General features: G+C 45.9%; 1 protein-coding gene across 1 annotated transcript in view; it reads left to right on the plus strand.

Annotated features, from left to right (window-relative positions):
• The window catches only part of DGKZ (diacylglycerol kinase zeta), a 226,978-nt gene that overhangs the window by 162,604 nt on the left and 40,243 nt on the right, over nucleotides 1-24,131 (plus strand). Inside the window, 5 exon segments of the mRNA XM_030200852.1 lie at nucleotides 767-867; nucleotides 1,536-1,615; nucleotides 4,764-4,833; nucleotides 20,563-20,603; nucleotides 23,368-23,561. Of these exon segments, the coding sequence (XP_030056712.1) occupies nucleotides 767-867; nucleotides 1,536-1,615; nucleotides 4,764-4,833; nucleotides 20,563-20,603; nucleotides 23,368-23,561 (486 nt within the window).

Below are 24,131 nucleotides of genomic sequence, written 5' to 3' on the forward strand. Positions count from 1 at the left end.
GTCAGTGTGGACTATCTGATAAGGTTATAATTATTGTATTTTCTGTAACTTTTGTAAATTCGCAGATTATTTGGTTATCTTGTTGTAATCCGCATTGAACTATTTTTTGGTATTGCGGAATAGAAGAACTGTGTAGCATACCATAGCAGGACTCCTTACATAGTTTGCATATTAGCCAAGCCAGTTCCAGGGCTTTCCAAACACAGCTTTCAGAAGTAGGTTAGAGATTAACTGCTACAGGCTCAGAAATCTAAAGATGACAACATTTTAGCAAAACCCATTTGTCTTCCTCTGTTCCCTTTCCAGTCTTTGTTGTTAGATACAGAAACTTTGTCCTCTACAATTCACAGCTTTCTCCCTCTCTCTCAAAGTCACAGCACAGTGTAACTTGTGTGTGTGCATGTGTATGTGTGACAGAGACTTTCGCCTGTATAGTCACAACTATCTGATTCTTCTCCTGATGTCATATCTCAGTGTAATGCAAACTCTTGTCTGGGACAGTCTCAGTTGTCTTCTTGTGCCTCACGTCTCTAGTGATGTCACACTGCAGTGTGTGTGTGTGTGTGTGTGTGTGTGTGTGTGTGTGTGTGTGTGTGTGTGTGTGTGTATGCATGTAACGGAGATTCTCCTGTACTGTCCCAACATCTCCTGCTTTATCCTCTACTGGTTCTCTGGGCCTAGATTTGAAGTGTTAACACTCCAGGCAGCTGGCAGACAGTCATGCATTGCTTGGTAGTTATGCTGTTTTCTTGATTCTGTCCTCTAGCCAGCAGCCAGTCCCAGACAGACTGCGGATTCGTGTGAGTCGCGTCAGCATGCATGATTATGAAACTCTACACTATGACAAGGAAAAGTTAAAGGAGGCCTGTGAGTATATTGTATCACCTTTTATGAAGACCGTCTCTTCTGCTGTTCTGCTGAACTTTGGGCTCAAACTTGAAACATTACCCGAGGCCTACCTACCCTCTTTCGCACCAGACCCAGTGCTCCCTTCTCACCCAGTCTCACTCAGTACTTCTGTCATTGGGAGCATCATAGTGCCTCCCCTTTCACCTAGCCTCACCCTGTGTCTCCCACCTAGTAAATAACTTAGTGCCACCTCTTTCATTCAGTGCCTCACCTCCTATGCCCCCTTTAATTCGTCCTCATCTAGTGCTTCCCACTTCACCCAGCCTCACCCAGTGGCCCCTTTTACCCATCCACACCTTTTGCCTTCTCTCACCTGCAGCATCACCTAGTGCTACCCATTCTTACTCTGTGCCTCCTCTTTCCCTCAGTACCTCCTCTTATCCAGCCTCATTCATTGCCTCCTCTCATGCCAGTAATGTCACCCTGTGCCTTTACTCTCACCCCCTCTTCACCTGGTACCTCTCATCTTGATTTGTCTCACCTTGTGCCTCACCTCAGATGAGCCTCTTTGTAAGTTTGCACTGGAGAGGGAAAGGAAAATAAGAACAGACAGATTATGTAGTGTAACCGGTGCTGCCTGAACATAAGAAGATGTTGCCTTGACTGCAGTCTCTATTTTTTTCTAGCCATACCACTGGGGCTGATCGTGGTGCCAGGAGACAGCGACTTAGAAGTGTGTCGAGCACACATCGAGAGACTGCAAGAGGTATATGCCTAGTTTAAAACAGTTACCTCTGCCTTGTCCCGCCCAAGACATACCTGGACTACACCCCCTTGTCATTTGCACATATGTGCATATCCTGGCTTTGTAAAATAGGGACTTCAGATGTTTATGTAAAATAAACGCTTAAGTACCAATTTACGCAAGCATCAAGTGTAAATAGAGGTTATAAAATGAGAGCCTATGTCTTTAGTATGACCTGTCTAACTTGTGTTATGTTGCCTACTTTGGCTGAAGTTCCTAAGGCTATTTAAAATTCAGGTTAGAAATGTTTCTGGATGGTAAACACACTCCTTGCATAGTCTCTCTCTCTCTCTCTCTCTCTCTCTCTCTCTCAACCCTGCAGTCTAGTTTCAGTTGTCTTTACTAGTGATTTCAGTACCTCTTCTCCCAGGGTTAATGCCTGAACTGGCTTTAAAGTTATTCCAAAGGATTTTGCTAACTAAAGGAGGGAGTATTCTGTGTTGGATTCATGTCAACCCTATAAGTCTTCTACTGGATAAAGAAGGCAAGGGTTGAGACAAGCTTTAGCAGTGAATGGGGCGAGGTTTGTTCTTGTTCAGTGTGCACAGAATTAACACACTCGGAAAAGTTCCATGAGAAAGTTTGCAATGTGCGTGCACACAGCTCTGACATGAAAGAAAGGAATAGACAGGAGGAGACAATTATAAATGGTACATGGGAAGATTTGTGTTATTTACATCTGCATTTTCGGCAACAAAACACAATAAACAGTGGCGAAATGTCTGGCCTTTCTCTGCTGCACTGTGGTCTTTGTAGTCCTGCTCACTTACAGAACTACAAGTCCCAGCATGCACTAAGTGAAGTTACAGGTCAGGATTGAAAAGACTGCTGAGCAGGTATGGCAGCTGGATGCATTTGCACAGTTTTTATCTGGATATTTGGTGACACTTATCTGCCTGAAAGTGCCGGATATTTGGCTGAAAGTCACTCACACAGATTTTGTGCTTTGGGACAAATTTATGCAAAGTGGTTTCCGTAGTTTTAACCAGGCAGCACCGAATATTGCACAACCTGGCCAGATTTTAAAGGTCTGCTCTGCCCCGCCCCCTTTCTTACCCACCAAAATTTGTGTGAATAGCGATTTTACCCATACAGATTTAGCTGGGTAAGTGAGGAGAACAAGTTTTAACTGGGTTAGATTATCCAACCAGAACCTGGTTTTAGCCAGCCAAATCTTTTGAATATCCACCTCTTGGAAGTTAATTTTCAAAGGGTTTAAGTTTCTTAGTTAGGATCCAAAGTTGGCCTCTTTGAAAATTAGAATTGAGCATCTATATTTAGGTACCTAACATTGGATGGCTAAATGGATGGTTTTATTTATTGTGTTTATAACCTGCCTATACCTAAGCAGGAGTTCATCAAAAGCTTTCTGTCAGGTGCCTAGTACTGAGATTTTATAAAATCGTATCTTATGATATACAAAATGGTGTAGGAATGCACTTTTTGACATGATGGTGCAGTGTGCAAGTACATGCATAGTTTATTCACATATGTGCATACTTTAGCGTATTTTACAATGTAGGCATGGATATTTCCTCCTGCCCAGGAGCAGATGTAAATGTCCACACCCTCGTGCTAGGTGCGATTTCTGATGTTTATGCTAGTTTTTTTTATAAAGACACATAGGCGCTTATGTTATCTTTATAAAATAACACCTAAACAGGTGCCTTCCTGCCCTTTTCAATCAGGCACCGTCTTATAAAATTACCCTCCAGACACCTAACCTGGGCCCTCTTACTAAAGCTTAGCGTGTGCTAACAGAATTAGCACTCAGTGCTGAGAAGCCCATTTTTTACCTGTGAGCAGCATAGCATTGGCGCACGCTAAGCTTTAGTAAAAAGATCCCTAAATTGCCTAAATTGAAGCAAGTGTTCCAGGCCTATGTTTAGGACCCTATGTTTCAGATTCTTAAATTTAGGAAGATTTTCAGCTGAAAATCTCCCAAAAGTTAGGCACCTACTTAAGAAACTGAGCATTTTTTTAATGGACCTCTTACGGATGGCTAATTCCATGAGCGGAACGTAGTTAAATGTGGGGGGGAGGGGGAGAGTGGAGGCGAGATACCATACACCCTAGCTGCATGTGGCTGAGATAAGCATTCTGCAATTACAGGATTTCCCTCCATACTCTTCTGCCATGCAGCGTCAGGCTCTGAAGGTTTGTAAAATTCTTCAGCACTGTCTGTGCTGCTTGTGCTGTGATCTTGTGCTGTCCCCTTGACCTCTGACCCTGCCACTTCTTAGCCCTGTCTCGGCCTGTTGTGCTGTGATTTTATGTTGATATCCTGTTCTTTGTATATGCTTCTCTGCTCTCCGTGATCTGCTATATGTGGAGTGAACTTCCTTGGAAGATTACCAGTGCAGTTTATTTTTATCAAGACCGAATGATCCAGTTCTGTTTTTAACCCATTGTGGGCATGAAAAGCAGTATTAATGTTCCATTCATGCAGTGAAATAACTACAAGACTGTGAACCATTCTGTCCTAAAAATATGGAGGCATTGTTGACTGTATATCTGGCATGTCCTGCGCTTGTCTCCTGTTTTTACTGCATCCCACATATAATGTGTGCTGGGTCTGAATAGCCTTACTGTATGTAATCCGAAGTGGAGCTGTCATTAATAGGTCTGGGCACAGAAAAAAAAAAAACTGAAGGAAGCTGAAATAAGAGGGTGTCCTAGGCCAGGGCAGTGAAATTAGGGGCCTTAAATGATAGGATGTGACGGGAAACCGGTTTGAAAGGATAGGTTGTCACAACTTGATGACAAAGATGCTGCACTGAAATGAGGGGAGTGAAGTGGGTTGGAAGAAAGAGACAGTCATAGCCAATTAATAGGAGAGAGTGATCTAGAAACGAGGAAGTATTACAGCAGAGCTTCCCAAACTGGGGGGGGGGGGGTCTCACACAATTTTATTTGCTCACAATCATGGGGTCATGACCACAAAAAGAGTGATAAGCACTGTATTATAGTCTGACCAAAGTGTGGAGTGGTTGGAAAGAAAGGATGTCAAAACCTTATGATGGGTGAGAAAAGGGAAGGGGGGGGGGGAAATCACAGTTTGATGAATACAGAGCAGCTTTATTCATACATTTTTTTCCTAATCATACAGGAGGGAGACACAGTTAAAGGAAAGACACTGTCCTCGCACAAGCTGTCTCCAAAGTGGTGCTTTCTGGACTGTGAGTAACCAGTAAACCAAGAATGTGTTAGGCAGCTTGATCTCACATACTTCCTGTGCCCCCTATCCCATATCACTCTCTATCCCGTAGCCCATTGTCACATCCCTTACTTTCTTCCTAAGCTATATAAAACAGGCACATCTTTTACCTGTGTCCGTACTATTCTGTTTATGTCTTGTAATACTATAGAAATGATGTGCAGTAGTGATGAATTGTAGAAGGGGGTATCAGGGTTTCTCTCAGGGTATTAGATGGGAGTATAGTACACATATAGGAACAGGGAAGGGCACTGTTGTGGGAAGTCGGACTTTTTTCCTCAAAGTGTTGCATGGGGGTATAGCACTCATATGGTGGGGGAGGGGCAGTGTTAGACTTTCCCTTGGTACTGCACTCGGGTACAGCACTCGTGCTGGGGGAGGGGTAGTGTTAGACTTTCCCTTGGTATTGCACTGGGGTACAGCACTCATATGGTGGGAGAGGGGCAGTGTTAGAATTTCCTTTGGTATTACACTGGGGTATAGCACTGATGGTGGGGGAGGGGCAGTGTTAGAATTTCTCTTGGTATTGCACTGGGGTATAGCACTCATATGGTGGGGGAGGGGCAGTGTTAGAATTTCCTTTGGTATTACACTGGGGTATAGCACTCATAGTGGGGGAGGGGCAATGTTAGAATTTCTCTTGGTATTGCACTGGGGTATAGCACTCATATGGTGGGGGAGGGGCAGTGTTAGAATTTCCTTTGGTATTACACTGGGGTACAGCACTCATATGGTGGGAGAGGGGCAGTGTTAGAATTTCCTTTGGTATTACACTGGGGTATAGCACTGATGGTGGGGGAGGGGCAGTGTTAGAATTTCTCTTGGTATAGCACTCATGGTGGGGGAGGGTCAGTGTTAGACTTTCCCTTGGTATTGCACTGGGGTATAGCACTGATGGTGGGAGAGGGGCAGTGTTAGAATTTCCTTTGGTATTACACTGGGGTATAGCACTGATGGTGGGGGAGGGGCAGTGTTAGAATTTCCCTTGGTATTGCACTGGGGTATAGCACTCATATGGTGGGGGAGGGGCAGTGTTAGAATTTCCTTTGGTATTACACTGGGGTATAGCACTCATAGTGGGGGAGGGGCAATGTTAGAATTTCCCTTGGTATAGCACTCATATGGTGGGGGAGGGTCAGTGTTAGACTTTCCCTTGGTATTGCACTCGGGTACAGCACTTATATGGTGGGGGAGGGGCAGTGTTAGAATTTCCTTTGATATTACACTGGGGTATAGCACTGATATGGTGGGGGAGGGGCAGTGTTAGAATTTCTCTTGGTATTGCACTGGGGTACAGCACACACACACACAAGTGGAGAGGGACAGTGTTCAGTGGAATCATGTTTCTTTCAGTGAATTACCTGGGATTATAATACAGACATTGTGGGAGGGATAGGGTTACAAAGTAGATCCGATTTTCACTTGGTGTTAGAGGGGGTATAACACAGACACAGGCAGGCAGGCAGGATTGGAAGGGAGGCTTGGACTTTCCCTATGTGTAATTAAAGACTTGTATTTTTACCTGGATCTTCGCTCAGGGTAATATGTCTACTTTGATTTCAGTTCTTGTTCCTTAAAGCTGAGCTTTCCTTTCTTGGATAGTGGTTGCAGTTCCAGCTGCAGCAGAGGATGGAAAAACATTCATCTCTCTGAATGTTTTCACAAGATTTGGCTACACTGAGAGGAAAAAAATTGTTTTATTGGCAGCTTTTCAGAACTTCTCATGACTTTGGGCTGGACGTTCCAGAACTGCAGCCTATTCTTGTGACGGGATTTAGCAGACAGTGTAAGACTGACAGCGACAGGTCTCTGCAAATGGAATATGAGCACTGGTTGTGAAGGAGCTGTATACAATGGCAGAGGAGTGCTGGCTGTGGGAGATCTGTAGGAAATGGTGGAGGAGCGCTGGTTGTAGGGAGCTATGGTGGAGGAACACTGGTTGTAGGGAGCTATAGTGGATGGTGGAGGAGCGCTGGTTGTAGGGAGCTATAGTGGATGGTGGAGGAGCGCTGGTTGTAGGGAGCTATAGTGGATGGTGGAGGAACGCTGGTTGTAGGGAGCTATAGTGGATAGTGGAGGAACGCTGGTTGTAGGGAGCTATAGTGGATGGTGGAGGAACGCTGGTTGTAGGGAGCTATAGTGGATGGTGGAGGAACGCTGGTTGTAGGGAGCTATAGTGGATGGTGGAGGAGCGCTGGTTGTAGGGAGCTATAGTGGATGGTGGAGGAACGCTGGTTGTAGGGAGCTATAGTGGATGGTGGAGGAACGCTGGTTGTAGGGAGCTATAGTGGATGGTGGAGGAGCGCTGGTTGTAGGGAGCTATAGTGGATGGTGGAGGAACGCTGGTTGTAGGGAGCTATAGTGGATGGTGGAGGAACGCTGGTTGTAGGGAGCTATAGTGGATGGTGGAGGAACGCTGGTTGTAGGGAGCTATAGTGGATGGTGGAGGAACGCTGGTTGTGGGGGGCTATAGTGGATGGTGGAGGAGCGCTGGTTGTAGGGAGCTATAGTGGATGGTGGAGGAACGCTGGTTGTAGGGAGCTATAGTGGATGGTGGAGGAACGCTGGTTGTAGGGAGCTATAGTGGATGGTGGAGGAGCGCTGGTTGGAGGGAGCTATAGTGGATGGTGGAGGAACGCTGGTTGTAGGGAGCTATAGTGGATGGTGGAGGAACGCTGGTTGTAGGGAGCTATAGTGGATGGTGGAGGAGCGCTGGTTGTAGGGAGCTATAGTGGATGGTGGAGGAGCGCTGGTTGTAGGGAGCTATAGTGGATGGTGGAGGAGCGCTGGTTGTAGGGAGCTATAGTGGATGGTGGAGGAACGCTGGTTGTAGGGAGCTATAGTGGATGGTGGAGGAGCGCTGGTTGTAGGGAGCTATAGTGGATGGTGGAGGAACGCTGGTTGTAGGGAGCTATAGTGGATGGTGGAGGAGCGCTGGTTGTAGGGAGCTATAGTGGATGGTGGAGGAACGCTGGTTGTAGGGAGCTATAGTGGATGGTGGAGGAACGCTGGTTGTAGGGAGCTTTCTCCGAGGACAAGCAGGCTGCTTGTTCTCACAAGTGGGTGACGTCCACGGCAGCCCCTCCGATCGGAGATCTTCACTAGCAACAACGTTTGCTAGCCCTCGTGTGCGCATGCGCAACCGTCTTCCCGCCCGAACGCAAGTGTGTTCGTCAGTCTTCTTTTTTCCGCGGCTCAAGACGGCTGTTTACGGGCGTTCTGCGCCTCAAGGAGACCCCTCACGCCTTTTTCGTCGCGTTCTTCCATTCGGAAGTGTCCGGAAAGTCTTCCGTCGCGTTCTTCGTCTTGTTTAGAAAAAAAAAGTGTATTTTTCCGCTATTTCCAGTATTTTTTTCCCTTAAGTTTCTTTTCGTCGTCGGAAGCGGCCTTTTTTGGCCGCCCGTACGGGTTTTTCCCTTGTTTTGGTGCCTCTTTTTGTCACCATCGCGAATTTTGATTTCGCCGGTGTGATTTTTCCGCCCATGTCCTCAAAGCCTGCCAGCGGCTTCAAAAAGTGCATCCAGTGCAGCCGGACGATCTCGCTCACTGATAGGCACATTTCATGCCTTCAGTGTCTGGGGGCCGGTCATCGTCCCCAGGCCTGTACCCTCTGTCTTTTGCTAAAGAAGAGGACTCAGGCGGTGAGGTTCGCTCAGTGGAGCCTCTTGTTCGGAGCTTCGTCCGGTACTTCGCCTGTGGTACCAAGGTCATCGGTGGTATCGATGTCGAAGGGGGGTGCATAGTCATCAGGAGCGCAGGTGAGGACTGTCCGTTCCCCTGTTGGTAGCAGTGAGCCCTCGAGCAGGTCTCCGCCTGTCTCGAGGGCTCCTGCGGTACAGGCCCCCCGGATCGACCTGTTTTGGACCCGGCCACGAGGAGGGGTTTGGATTCAACGTCCTCCTCTTCGGTACCGGGAGGTACCGGTGACCTGCTTCATGCAAAGGCAAAGAAGCATCGGCACCGGTCACCTTCCCGTCGAGGTACCGAGAGCTCTGGGTCACCGAGGGATTCAGCACCAGCTAAGCGTCGACGCCGGGAGGATCGCTCGCCCTCCATACAAGAGGTGTCGATGCGCTCTACGATGGACAGTCTGGTACCGCCTCTGTGGCCCCAACAGATTCTGAGCTTGTCGCCGGTACCGGACCCCTTGCCTTCCCCGACAGCTGCTCTGAACGAGAGCCTCAGAGCCATCCTTCCAGGGATCCTGGAAGAGCTGTTGTGTCCTTCCACTCCGGCACCGGGGGTGCTTGCGTCGCTGGTGCCGTTGAGAGAGGCGACGGCTGGCTCCTCGCCCGTTGTGAGGTCTCCGGTACCGGTACCGCTTGTGGTACCTGCATCGGCGGCCTCCCAGGCTGACTCCCCGACAACATCGATAGAGGGAGCTTCATCGCCGCCGGTGCGGGAGTCTTCCTCTCGACGTACCCACCGTGGCCATGTTTCCACGGAGTCGAGGCGGGCCTGGCTTGGGACTGCAGTCCATGAACTGGTGTCCGACACCGAAGGTGAGGCCTCGTGGGAAGCAGAGGAGGACCCGAGATATTTCTCTGACGAGGAGTCTTGTGGTCTTCCCTCTGATCCTACTCCCTCTCCTGAAAGGCAGCTTTCTCCTTCTGAGAGTCTGTCTTTCGCGGCCTTTGTCCGGGAAATATCTACGGCCATTCCTTTCCCTGTGGTCACGGAGGATGAGCCAAGAGCCGAAATGTTTGAGCTTTTGGACTATCCCTCGCCACCTAAGGAATCGTCCACTGTACCCATGCACCATGTCCTCAAGAAGGCATTGTTGGCGAACTGGACGAAGCCGCTAACTAATCCCCAAATTCCCAAGAAGGTAGAATCCCAGTATCGGATCCATGGGGACCCAGAGTTAATGCGGACTCAGTTGCCTCATAACTCTGGTGTGGTGGATTTGGCCCTTAAGAAGGTGGAGTACACTTCGGCACCCCTGGGTCGTGACTCTAGAACCTTGGACTCTTTTGGGCAGAAGGCTTACCATTCTGCTATGCTCATTTCCAAGATCCAATCTTACCAGCTCTACACGAGCATTCATATGCGGAACAATGTGCGGCAGATGGCGGACTTGGTTGGCAAGCTCCCTTCTGAGCAGGCCAAGCCTTTTCAGCAGGTGGTCAGGCAGCTGAAGGCGTGTCGTAAATTCCTGGCCAGGGGTGTTTACGATACTTTTGATGTCGCGTCCAGGGCCGCTGCTCAAGGTGTGGTGATGCGCAGACTCTCGTGGCTGCGTGCCTCCGACCTGGAAAACAAGATCCAGCAGCAGATTGCGGACTCTCCTTGCCAGGGGGCTAATATTTTTAGTGAAAAGGTCGAACAGGTGGTAGAGCAACTCCACCAGCGGGACACCGCTTTCAACAAATTCTCTCACCGGTCGCCTTCAGCATCTATCTCATCAGGTAGACGTTTTTATGGGGGAAGGAGGACTGTTCCCTATTCTACTAAGCTTAGGTACAATCCTCCCTCTCGCCAGCCTGCTGCCCAGGCTAAACCCCAGCGCGCTCGTTCCCATCAACAGCGTGCACCTCAACAGACCCCAGCAGCTCCCCAGCAAAAGCAAAGGACGAGCTTTTGACTGGCTCCAGCAGAGCATAGCCGAAATCAAAGTGTCCGTGCCGGACGATCTGCCGGTCGGGGGGAGGTTAAAATTTTTTCACCAAAGGTGGCCTCTCATAACCTCCGACCAGTGGGTTCTCCAAATAGTCCGGTTCGGATACACCCTCAATTTGATTTCAAAACCTCCAAATTGCCCACCGGGTGCTCAATCCTTCAGCTTCCAGCACAAGCAGGTACTTGCCGAGGAACTCTCCGCCCTTCTCAGCGCCAATGCAGTCGAGCCCGTGCCACCGGGGCAGGAAGGGCTGGGATTCTATTCCAGGTACTTCCTTGTGGAAAAGAAAACGGGGATGCATCCCATCCTAGACCTAAGGGCCCTGAACAAATATCTGGTCTGAGAAAAGTTCAGGATGCTTTCCCTGGGCACCCCATGATTCAGGAAAACGATTGGCTATGCTCTCTGGACTTAAAGGACACTTACACTCACATCTCGATACTGCCAGCTCACAGACAGTATCTTCGATTCCATCTGGGAACACGGCATTTTCAGTATTGTGTGCTACACTTTGGTCTCGCCTCTGCGCCCAGTGATTATATATTAAAGATCAGTGGTCCTCTAGACTATGGCCCGCATAGCTGATGTTTCTAGTCCACCATACTTTTCCTGCTCACTGATGAATGTCAGCCCACTGAAGAAGTTTTACGTTCTTAATTTCATGTGTGGCAGCAGCACGACAGCGAAACTCCACCTGCTGCTAATGGCAATAGTAGTACAGGATGGTACAGCCGGTTAAATTAACTATATAATTTAATCTGGTTAACTTTAACTGGTTTTGTCACAGCTGTATATTGTCTATTTGTTCTTTTTTAATTTTATGTTTATCATTCTACAAACAATATCAAGAAAATCTTAACAACAGAAAAATATTCCTCATGTTGAAAAGTAACTACAAGAATATATCCACCAAGGATACAAAAGAGGAAGATAACATAGGGCCTCTTTTACCAAACCATGCTAGCAATTCCTGCGTAGCAGTGCCGACAATGCCCATTCAAAGTGAACAGGCTTTGTTGGCATTGCTGCACCAGGAGTCGCTAGCGTGGTTTGGTAAAAGAGGCCCATAGTGAGGAGTATTACAAAACATGACCAAGAAATAAAGAAAATTGCTAAGGGGGAGAAACTGTTGAAAATTAGTTAAGCAGGAGAAATGACGACTAATGCACAAGAAAATTCAAGGAAATGTGGTCACATGATCTGACTAAATATTAAAGCAAGTATCCTAATTCACATTGGAGGAAGGCGTGGACCCTGAAATTGGCACAGGAGGTGTTCTTGAATTAAGAAGATTTTTAAATTAGTCAGGGTCTGTAAATCAAGTTTGAGCTTCAAATTTAACAAACATTTGCAAGGAAACTGCAGGAAAAACAACTCTCCAAGTGCCATTAGCTGCAGCTTAACAGCCAAAAAGGCTTTCCGCCTTAGCTGTGTGGCTCTACAGAGGCCAGGAAATATAAGCACTTTGTGACCTAGGAAATTCGAATCTTTATATTGAAAATACAATCTAAGGATCCAGTTCTTGTCTGATTCCACAGCAAAGGAAACAATCAGGATAGCCATCGATAAAAAGGCTCAGGCCCCAAAGCAGTAGCATAGTAAGTGGGGGGGAGGGGCGGATTGCCCCAGGCGCCATCTTAGGAGGGGCACCACCCAGCAGCAGCACAGCAGCAATGTGGCTGGCAGGGATCCCCAAGCCCCCCCAGCTGAACACTCCTGACGTCTCTCCTCTCCACCCCACCAGCGATAGTGGGTCTCTTACCTGCACCCCCTCTTCCCCAGTACCTTTTTAAATCCTTTTGTTCTTCACTAGCAGTGAGAAGGGACTCTTACTCGCTACTTACGCCAGACCCAAGCCCTCCCTCTGTTGTACTGCCCGAAAAGCTTTTTATGTTTAATTTTACTCCACCCCTCCCTCCTTAGCAAATTAATTGCTGCCCTTGCACTAAATAGGAGCAATGGCCTTATTATTCCTTTAAACCACACAGCCGGTTCCCAAGTGTATAGTTATTATGTCATCCACGTTCGTTAGTCAGTTCATTTCATCGATATATTGTCTATTTCTTAGTGACCTCAGCAGTGCTCATTGCCAACTAACTTTCATAGCAATGGATCTAGCACCCACCTCTCCATCAGTTCACTAAGTATATAGTGTCTCCTATAACATTCTTATTCTTATTTTTTGTCTCTATTTTTAATTCTTATTTAACCAGTATATCAACTGATACTCATCTTTTTTAGATGTGTCAGACCAGGGGATTACTAGCGTCTTTGTTACATAGCATCTTTATATTCTTGTATTTTCTATAGGGGTCAGTCCTTGAGACAGCCCAGGGCAAGGGCAAAACATGCATGTCCAAGCACGCTAGTAATCCCCTGATCTGACACATCTAAAAAAGATGAGTATCAGTTGACATACTGGTTAAATAAGAATTAGAAATAGAAACAAAGAATAAGAATATTATAGGAGACACTATATACTTAGTGAACCGATGGAGAGGTGGGTGCTAGATCCATTGCTATGAAAGTTAGTTGGCAATGAGCACTGCTGAGGTCACTAAGAAATAGACAATATATCGATGAAATGAATTGACTAACGAACGTGGATGACAATCTATTTCATATGATATTTATATCTATATCTATCTATCTATTTATATATATACTGTATATATAGATATAGGATATCTATGAAGACATATCTCTTCAACAAGGCCTACAAAAATAATCCTTGATGAAACAAATTACTCTGTATACCACCCAAACGCTTTAAAACACCTCTAACACGACCTTACCTAATACCTTCTAACTAACTCCTCTTCTACCTCCAGTTTATTACCGACTGTATCTAAGATTATGTAATGACTATACCATATTAACACCCTGTAGGCCACATTGAGCCTGCAAAGGGGTGGGATAGTGTGGGGTACAAATGCAATAAATAAATAAATAAAAGACATAATAACTATATACTTGGGAACCGGCTGTGTGGTTTTGAAAATTGTTTGGAGGTTCCACAAGTAAATACACGGAGGAATAGCCATTGATATTGGCTTATTATTCCTTTGGCATTTAATTCCAGTACAGTTCCCATTAGCGAAATGCCCAAATATACTTCTATCTTGAATTAGTTAAGGAGTATATTCATTGTAAGATATGTGACACTTTACGCAAATACATGATGAACTAAACAGAGCAAAACCGAGCAGAAAAAAAAAATGAAAACTACACCTACCACCATTATACCAACAAAATAATTCCATCAATAAACCATCAGACTCCTAAGGGACACCCAAAGGGAATCTAAAGGATTCCCCAAGGACTGGGATTTATACCCACATGGAACCTCTAAAGTCAAAATACAACAAGCATAAACCCAGCAAAGAATTGACTGTACCCAATGCTTTATTTTCCTCAATCAAATAATGGAAACAGACTCTCAAATATAAAATAAAATACTCCCTTTGTGACTCCCTAAGGGGTTCCTCAAGGGAATGATGGAGGAGCTGTAGGAAGTGGTGGATGAGTGATGGCTGAAGGGAATGGTGGAGGAGCGCTAGCTGTAGAGAATAGCTGAAGGGAATGGTGGAGGAGCACTGGCTGTGGGGAGGAGCTGTAGAGAATGCTGAAGGAGTGCTGGCTCTGGGGTGGGAGCTGTAGGGCGTGGGGGAAGAGCACTGGCTGAAAGGGGAGTTGTAGGGGAACGGTTGAGCGCTGGCTGTGGAGAGGAGTTGTAGGGAATGGTGGAGGGAGTGCTGGCTGTAGAGAGGAGCTGTAGGAATGGTGGCGGAGCACTGACTGTAGGGGGAGCTGTAGGGAACAGTGAAGGAGCGCTGGCTGTGGGGGGAGCTGTAGGGGTAGCTTCAGGTAATGGTGGAGGAGCACTGGCGGTAGGGAAGCTGTAGGGAATTGTGCTGGCTGTGGAGAGGAGCTGTAGGGAGTGGTGGAGGAGTTCTGGCTGTAGGAGGGATCTGTAGGGAAAGGTGGAAGAGCGCAGACTGGGGTAGAAGAGAGGGTTGTGTAGCAGTGGTGACAAGGGGAGAAGGAAATACTGGAAATGGCTTTAGGAGGCCTCATAGGTTTTCCGTGCTTCATGTCACTACTGATATTGGTAACTAGGATTGATTTTCCAAGAGGATTTTTTTCCTTTTTTTTTTTTTTTTTTTTTTGCAAGAGTTGCAAGTCTTTAAATTAGTTAGAAAGTATATTGCGGCTTTCGTGAGATGGATTGGGGCTGTTTGTTCAGTCTCTGAGCTGGACAGCTCTGTATGAGAAGGCTCCCTGAGGCTCTTGGCACAGGCCTTTCCTCCATGTTTATAAACAGGCCTTTTGTTGCAGTGATTTTCTCAGTGCTTCCTCACGATCTATGCTCCTGCTTAGGTCTTTCACACTTTGTTCCCAGAATTCTAGGACAGCGCTTTTTTTCTTTTCAAGATGTGCTTTGATTTTTTTTTTTTAGGGTAATGATATATTTTTAAAAGCCTCTTGGAAGCCATTAAAGTTGTGACAATGGCTACTTTTGTACTGAGATTGCTGTGCAGCTCCAGGAGGATGGACTAGTGTTACTGGCCACTACAGGGAGTCCGATCTGGAGTTACAAGAAAAGAGAGAAAAGAACAGCAATATGAGGAAAAGCAGGCCTGGCAGAGAGCCAGCAGTGAAGAGAGACGGGCCTGGCAAAGGATGAACCGAGCAATGAGAAGAGACAGGCTTGGCAGAGAGCCAGCAATGAGGAGAAACGGGCTTTACAAAGAACCTGGCAATGAGGAGAAATAGGGCTGGCGCAGAGAGAGCCAAACAGTGAGAAGAGACAGACCCAGCACTGGAAGAGCTGGCCAGGAAGAGTTAAGAGACTGTCCATACACAGCTGCATTAGTTCTTTGATGGGAACCAGCTAAGAACTGTGCCACTGATATCCAAAGAGGACAAGCACAGTAGCAGGTGGTTATGATCAATTAAATCAAACAAAACTGACATCCAAGGACACAGTATAATAGCAAGATGACCAGCCTTTAAGCAAACTGAATTTCATTAAGCAGAGCCAGTAATAGTGTTGCAGTGCTGTGAACTTTCCTAAAACCGTCATACTCCTCCCAGCAATTCTGTTTTTTTCTGTTGTATTCCCCCTAACCTCTGTGAGTCCTGGCTTCAACCTTGTTTAATGTTTTCCTTTCCCCGTTGGCTGCTCTGGTTCAGAGGCTGACAGATCTTATACCGATCGTGGCTTTCACTGCACACGGTTCCTTCCTTTCTTCCAAACGTGGTATCAGCATTTCATCTTAACCAATCTGTGGAGCTTCCATCCTTTCGCAGAGAGGATGAAGAAGCTCAGTATTCTTTCTTGAAGCTTCTCAATGTGCGTAGAGTCCTCATTACATATCTGGAAGTCAGGAATGAGTTTCAAAAATCAGACAGACTGCTTTTTGGTGAACAGAGGCTTGGAAGCCAATTGCTAGATGGCTGAAGGAGACTATCATGTCAGCTTGATTGCTTGTGGGAAAGCAGGCTCTTCAGGCCTTGTAGACTCATTCTACGATGTGTACAGTGACATCTTGGGCAGAGAGACTACCTTACTGTCTCCAGTGGATATTTGCAAGGTGGCGACATGTTCAACCTTCATACCTCTGCCAAGCATACAGGGTGGAAGTTGCTGCATACTCTGATGCCAGTTTTGGGGCTTTGGGCCTCAGGACAGTGGCGCTAGGATCCCACCCACCCTAGGGATTGCTTTTGAACATCCCAGACGTTCTGGAATAGTGGGAAGCTACGTATTGGTATGTAATGGAAAGAGAGATTAGGTCTTACCTGACAATTTTCTTTCCGTTAGTCCTTTCTACTATTCCAGAGGTCCTCCTGAGGTTTCTGAGATGTTTAGTCAGTGCAAAGTAATGGATCAAATGATGACTGTCACCTTGCATGATGCTTCCTTCGTATCTCTTGTTCTCTAAAACGTTGAGATGAGAGAAATCCACACATTTTGCTCATCTGGTTATTGTTAAGCACCCCAGCCAGTCAGGTTTTCAGGATACCCACAATGAATATTCATGAGAGAGATTTGTATGCACTGCCTCTACTGCATGCAAATCTCTCTTATGAATATTCATTGTAGTTACCTTAAAAACTTCATGTGTGTATCATATTAGTTTTTACATCTCATGGATTGATTCATCAACCATTAGAAAAAAATCTCTTTGTTTTAACATTCCTGAAATAAATGTAACAGAGGGTGTTACATGACACATAACATGGGAGATGATAGCAGAAAAAGACCAATTGACCCCCACCCTGTTATTCCTGTCTACCCTGGCAAGGATCTTTCCCAGCTGCCAGCCATAGAATGTGACTGTTTGCAGGATATCACGCCTTAGTCAATGTCATTTTTGTCATCTTCCTTCATCGTACTTCACCCTCCTGGGTAGCTGAACGTACAAGATCCCCTCTTCAGTTTACACTCAGGACCCCACTTCTCCCATGGCCAACCAGAAGACCTCGCAATAATTAACTTCATAAAGGCACACTGACAGTCAAACCAATTCAACCCAAAACAGCCACATTGGAAGACAATTTAATACGTTTGTGAACAAAATTTTCTTCTTATGTGTAGTTATTATTGTGGGCACCCATGAGATTTAAGATTCATTCCCACTACTCACTTGTGAAAGGAGGAACTTCTGAATTATGTTCAGCTTCATTCATCTCGAATTAAAGGAACATTCTTCCCAGGATGGGATATAGGAGTCTGTAAGGTGATAGGATGGTACATGAAGACTTGCAGGACGGTGAAATGTGTCATAAGTATTTGGCGATACTGTTTCAATATTTGCTATTACAGAGCTGAGAATGCATAGGTTAACTTACCAATTTATAGTATTCTCTTAGGATTGCTTTATTTCACAGCATATTATTGAAATATGTTTCACTGTATTTTTTTTCCTAAGAACTTTCTAGGGAGCAGGTTACCAGACCAGTACAACTGTACATATGAGAAACCAGCAGAGATATATAAGAGAAGGGAAGGAACCAGTTGTAGTCCACGCCCATTTTTGGCCATAAATCAGTCCCTGCACTGATAAATAAGGCCTTTCACCTCTCCAGTATGTTCTGGCTTTTGTCAGATACACCTTACTTGAATCATTCCCCACCCCCCATCCCTCTTTGCTTTCCCCACCTTAGCAGTGTGTTGCTCTCTAATTTCCCTTTCCCTCGTTTTCATCTTCTCTCACTAGCTCTCCAAGGCCTGACTTCTTTGCTATATGTATGTGCAGTATAAGGGTGGGTAACTGCTGTCTGCTTTTCTCTGTATTATTCTCTTATTATGAAGCAGCAAAAATACTCAACGGTCTTTTTAAAGACCATCTTTGGTTTTACTGCCGTTCTCATGATTTTATCTTTTTGTTGATTTTGTTTTGAAGTAGTTTACAGACTCCTGATGTAGGCCTCCGGCCGAAACACAACGTTGTGTTGAGTTTTTTGTGATTTTTAAATAAACCTTGTTTTAATTCAAGACATTGTGTGCTCCAGTCTCTGGAACCCATGGTCTCAGTTCCCACTTTTCTCCTCTCCTTGAGCTCCTCCGTGGGATTGTTTGAGTTCTCCACACACGTGGATTCTAAAAGTGGTTAAGGCGGTTGACTTAGCAGACTTTAAAAAAGGGTTGTACGGATTCCTGGAGGAAAAGGCCATAGAATGTTATTGACTGGACGTGGAAATAATCCACTATTTCTGGGATGGGAGGGACAAATTGTTCTTTTGGCCGCTGTCGGAGACATGGTGCTGGGCTCGATGGACCCTTGGTCTGTCCCTGCATGGTGATGCTTATATACTTATGTACTTATTATATTGCCATATAATACAATGATATAGGTCTGCTGGAGTGCTATATAGGGGACCCTGGAGCCCGAATGATTTAGATTATTACAGTTTTGGGGTTAGGTGTGAGAAAAGAGGTAGCTGGAAGGAGTTAAAGAGGCATCTTGTTTGCACTTCTACCCAAGAGAGTAGAGTAAAAAGAAGAGGGAAGACAAGGAGATAGATTTGGATGTGGAGAAATCTTGCAGGTGGTTACCAACTGTGGTTGACGGCGAGGATGTGTCCTTAGTGTTGGCGGAATACCTAGGCAGCCTGACTGGGCCACATGTTCTTGTTCTGCTGTCACCAAGAAGGTGTTAGTCCTTGAAAGGTAGTCAAGAGGTATATAGTCCCATAGAAAGGTACTACTTCCTATTTGGGGGATTTTGTTTTGATTTATTAAACTTTCTTTGTATGCATCAAAAGGATGTAGAGCCCTGACTTTAAGAGTTCAGTGCCTTGAACGTTGAGCAGGGCAGAAGGACTAAATTTAGGAACTTTAAAAAGTGGACAGAGCCAGGGTGTGGAAAAAAAGTTAGTTACTTGCCTCCTCAATTCTATAATGTGCACACACAATTTTATACTTAGCACACAAATGATAAAATACTTAGTTACGCACATAACATAATTGGCAACTTTGCTGCTAATTTACACTAACAACCAATTGATGTTTAATTGGCGTTAATTTCCAGTTATGCATGTAACTGCACTTAATATTCTGCTTAACTGCAAGGGGGTGTAGACACGGGAGGGGCATGGGTGGGTCAGGGAGCATGCCCAGAACTTACATACTAAGTCTATTACTACAGTTACACATGCAGCTGTGACATTTAGAGCCTCATTTTCAAAGCACACAGACTTACAAAGTTACATAGGTCACAGATATTTCCATCAGTCGTTAACATGGTGAAAGCGGCTGCTCCTAAATATTAGCATATAAATGTCGGCTTACGCATGTAATTGCAGAGATAGAATTTGCACTTAGGGCCTTATTCTATAAAGGTTATGCTCCTAAATTTACGCTCATAAAATTTACATTCCTAAATTTATGCTTCTAAACTACAAGCGTAATCTATGTTCCTACATACATTTAAAAGCATCAATTAGGCTCTTACGTTTTTGAGTGTAAATTTTAGGTGCATATCCTTTATAGAATAAGTCCCAGCGCCTAACCCCCTTGGCGATGATATCCACCGCTAGACTCCTAATTTAAGCACCTACCTTTACAAGAGTGAATGTCAGGTGGAAATTAGTCTTCTTAGCTTTAGGTACAGAAGTTCTAGAAAGATCCATCCTAAAACATAGACACCTGGGTCAGGCACTCAGCATCCATATACTGTATATGCCATCCTGTAAGTTACTAAGGGGCCGTTTTACTAAGCTGCGGGAAAAAGTGGCCTGCGGTAGTGCGAGCATGTCTTTTGGGTGTGCCCTGGGCCATATTTTACCATGTCTAGGAAAAGGGCCTTTTTTTAAAGGGGCCAGAAAATGGATATGCACCAAAATTGAAACCGGCGTGCATCCATTTTCCGGCCTGAGACCTTATCGCCACCCGTTGACCTAGCAGTAAGGTCTCATGTGCTACCCATGTGGTAAGCATGCAACGCTCACTAACTACTGTTTACCGCCAGGTAAGCGGCCTGCGGTAGAAAATAGAAAATTATTTTATACTGCGGGATTTGGCACGTGCCAAATTTGGAATTCGTGAGCCAGGTGGTAGTATCGATTTGGCGCACGCTGTACACGCCTAGGCCCTTATGCAGCTTAGTAAAAGGGCCTCTAATGGATCTAGTTAGTAATCTATATTTCCACATGTTACTACTACTACTTATCATTTCTATAGCGCTACTAGATATACGCAGCACTGTACACATTATATACAGGTACTTACTCTGTTCCTAGTGGGCCACAATCATAAGTTGTTGTTTTTTGTACCTGTGGTAATAGAGGTTTAAGTGACTTGCCCTTGGTCACAAGGAACTGCAGTAAGAATCAAACCCAGTTCCCAGCCCACTGCAGTAATCATTAGGCTACTCCTCCACTCATCAATACATGAGTGGAGGAGTAGCCTAATGATTATTTGATGAAAAGGCCCCATTGCAAACAGTGATGACTAACTAAACCTCTCTGTTAAGTATCTGCAGTATAACAACTGCCGGTCTGTCTAGATAGGGGAACTTGGATCTGTATTAAAAGAGTAACATCTTTCTGTCTATCTTTTAGCTACAACAGCAGATCGCTTTTACCGTATCGATCGTGCACAGGTGAGTGTGTTTTGGGTGTGGAGATTGTAAGTGCCTTATTTGTCTTGATTTTTTTTTTAATAACCTGTTCTATGATCTGCCTTCTGTAGTTGTGGTTTGTTCAGTGCTTTTTTTTGTAGAAAAAAGGGTGCTGGTACTCATTATGGGCGGGGTCACCACATATGGCGCCAGCCCTATTATAGCCACACCCACATTAACCACACCCCTTATACCAGCCATGGCGCATATAAACAGACATCATTGAAAATATTATACTAGTATAGGAGAAAAAATAATGTGATTTTTTTTCATTATAAATAATTTCTGCAAGCTGTTACAGCTCCAGTATACCCAGTGCAAAATAAGACAAATTCCAAACACTAAAATGAAAATAAAATGATTTTTTCTACCTTTGTTGTCTGGTGACTTTGTTTTTCTATCCATATTGGTCCCAGTCTCTGATTCTGCTGCTCTCTATCTATTCTCTTAACTCCGTTTCCAGGGCTTCCTTTCCATTTATTTCTTTACTTTCCTCCTTTCTTCTTCTTTTGTTGCCCTGCATCCATAAGTAAAAGCTGGGTCCTCCTCCATGGAATTGACTGGAGGAGGTATAACGTGGATCCAGCTTTTGCTTATTTTCTCCATCCATGTGCAGTTTTTCTCCTCTTCCCTTTCCCTCATCTCCATCCATGTGCATCTTCTTTTTTCTTTCCTCCCCTCCATCCATGTCCAGCATTTCTCATCTCTCTTCCCTCCTCTGTATCCATATAAATCAATAATTCTCTCTCCCCTCTCCTCCAACCAAGTCAGCATTTCTCCTAGCCAAATCCTCCATCCATCCATGTCCAGCAATTCTCCTCTATCTCCTGCTCTCCTCTCCATCCATTTCTAGCATTTCTCCTCTCTCCCCTCTCATCCATGTCCAGCAATTCTCTATTCCCTGTCCTCCCCTCCCTGTCCAGCTATTCTCCTCTCTCCCCTCCATGTCCAGCAATTCTCTATTCCCTGTCCTCCCCTCCCTGTCCAGCTATTCTCCTCTCTCCCCTCCATGTCCAGCAATTCTCTCATCCCTGTCCTCCCCTCCCCGTCCAGCGATTCTCCTCTCTCCCCTCCATGTCCAGCAATTCTCTCTTCCCTGTCCTCCCCTCCCCATCCAGCGATTCTCCTCTCTCCCCTCCATGTCCAGCAATTATCTCATCCCTGCCTTCCCATCAGTGTCCAACAATTCTCTCTTCCCTGCCCTGCCCTCCCATCGATGTCCAGCAATTCTCTCTCCCCTGCCCTCCCATCCATGTCCAACAATTCTCTCTTCCCTGCCCTCCTCTCTCCCCTGCCCTCCCATTGATGTCCAGCAATTCTCTCTCCCCTGCCCTCCCCTCTCCCCTGCCCTCCCATCCATGACCAACAATTCTCTCTTCCCTGCCCTTCTCTCTCTCCTGCCCTCCCATCGATGTCCAGCAATTCTCTCTCCCCTGCCCTTCCCTCCCATCCCATTGATGTCCAGCAATTCTCTCTTCCCTGCCCTCCCCTCCCATCCATGTCCAGCAATTCTCTCTTCCCTGCTCTCCACTCCTATCCATGTCCAGCAATTCTCTCTTCCCTGCCCTCCCCTCCCATCCATGTCCAGCAATTCTCTCTTCCCTGCTCTCCACTCCTATCCATGTCCAGCAATTCTCTCTTCCCTGCCCTCCTCTCTCCCCTGCCCTCCCATCCATGTCCAACAATTCTCTCTTCCCTGCCCTCCTCTCTCCCCTGCCCTCCCATCAATGTCCAGCAATTCTCTCTCCCCTGCCCTTCCCTCCCATCCCATGTCCAGCAATTATCTCATCCCTGCCTTCCCCTCCCATGATTTCCAGCGATTCTCTGCCTCTCCCCTGCCCTCCCATCGACGTGCAGCGATTCTCTGTCTCCCATATCCAGTGATTCTTCGTCCCCCAGCCGTCCTCCTTCACTGCCTGCCAGCCAGCGTCAGACTCAGAAGCGAACGGTGCAGGCAGCGATTGACTGGCAGTGTTGTAGCTTCCCTCTGCGAGTCCCGCCTACAACTTCCTGTTTATGCCTAGGCGGGACTCGCAGAGGGAAGCTACGACGCTCCATGCTGAGGGGCCCTTTTACTAAGCCGCGTAAGGCTCTACGTGCACCAAAATGGAGTTACTGCCTGGCTGTTGCTGGAATTTCATTTTTGGCGTGCAGCCGAAAAACTTTTTGTGCGCGTATTGGATGCACGCCAAGTGGTATTAGGTCATTACCACCCGGTTACCACATGAGACTTTACCGCTAGGTCAATGGCTGGCAGTAAGGTCGCAGACCCAAAATGGACGTGCGGCAATTTTCATTTTGCCGCACGTCCATTGTCGGCAAAAATGTTAAAAAGGGCTTTTTTACAGACGCGCTGAAAAATGGATTGGCGCGTGCCCAAAACCCACACCTACGCTACCGCAAGCTATTTTTCAGCACACCTTAGTAAAAGGACCCCTAAATGATTGAACTGTATTTGCTGCTGCTGCTGCTTCGAAACTGGTGAGAGGGAAAGATAAGAGGGATCAGGGGAAAGGGGTGAAACACCTTTTTTTTTTTCCTCTCTCTCTCTTCCCCCTTCTGATTGCCTGAGGGTTCTCAGGAAGGAAATCCAGCCCTGCCTTGGAGGCACCTGGCCACCTTCTTTCAAGCTCGGCAGGTAGTTTTTAAAGCGACACTGTCCCATATAGCAGTAGTGCTGCAGTGGAAATATCTGCTGGTGAATGAATAGAACCTTTGGGTGAGAAATGTACTTTCTCTTGCTCAGGAACACCTGAATTATGTGACCGAAATCTCTCAGGATGAGCTGTTTGTCCTGGATCCAGAGCTCGTGATCACACAGACTGTGGGCACCTCTCCAGCAATACCTGATCTGGTGGATCCCTCTTCCTCAAGTCCCGGGGCACGTCATTTTGCGTTCCCTTCATCTTCGTCTTCTCCTCCTGGATCACCAGTCTCAAGGTGAGGAAGCACATCTGTTAGTATGAGATTGTGTGTTCTGGCCTGCTTTAGGATCTTCTTTCACCTTCCAGCCACTTCTCACTGCCCTCATTTAATCACATTTCTACTGTGTGCTTGGGGTGCCTCACAGCACTTTAGTTGACTAGTGTAGTAACTGCTTTGCTTTTGTCCTGCCCTGGACAAAAGCAACTGGTGATTCCAGCTGCTGCTAAAATAGAGAACAATTTCCAAAGCCACTTCCATGGGTATATTATTAATTGGGGGACTTTATGTATGTTGTTAATTTTAAAGGTTGTAAAAGGTGTGAGTATTAGTTGATTTGTTTATGGAATGGGGAGTATTGTTTTTATTGTTATTCTTTTAACAGTTGTGATGGGTTTCTATTTGTATGTCAGTGAGATGGTTAATTATTTGATATAATCTGCCTTGTACTGATATTATCGGCTAAGCATAATATAAATGAAAAACATTTTGCCTGTGAAAATGGGTATTTGAATATTGCTCTCTGTGTTTGCAGGCAAAAATGTGCTTGCACTTTCCCTTTGAAAATAAGTGGAAAGTCCACAGGTA

The sequence above is a fragment of the Microcaecilia unicolor genome, chromosome 4 (genome assembly GCF_901765095.1).
Source record: "Microcaecilia unicolor chromosome 4, aMicUni1.1, whole genome shotgun sequence".
In the NCBI taxonomy this organism is placed as follows: domain Eukaryota; kingdom Metazoa; phylum Chordata; class Amphibia; order Gymnophiona; family Siphonopidae; genus Microcaecilia; species Microcaecilia unicolor.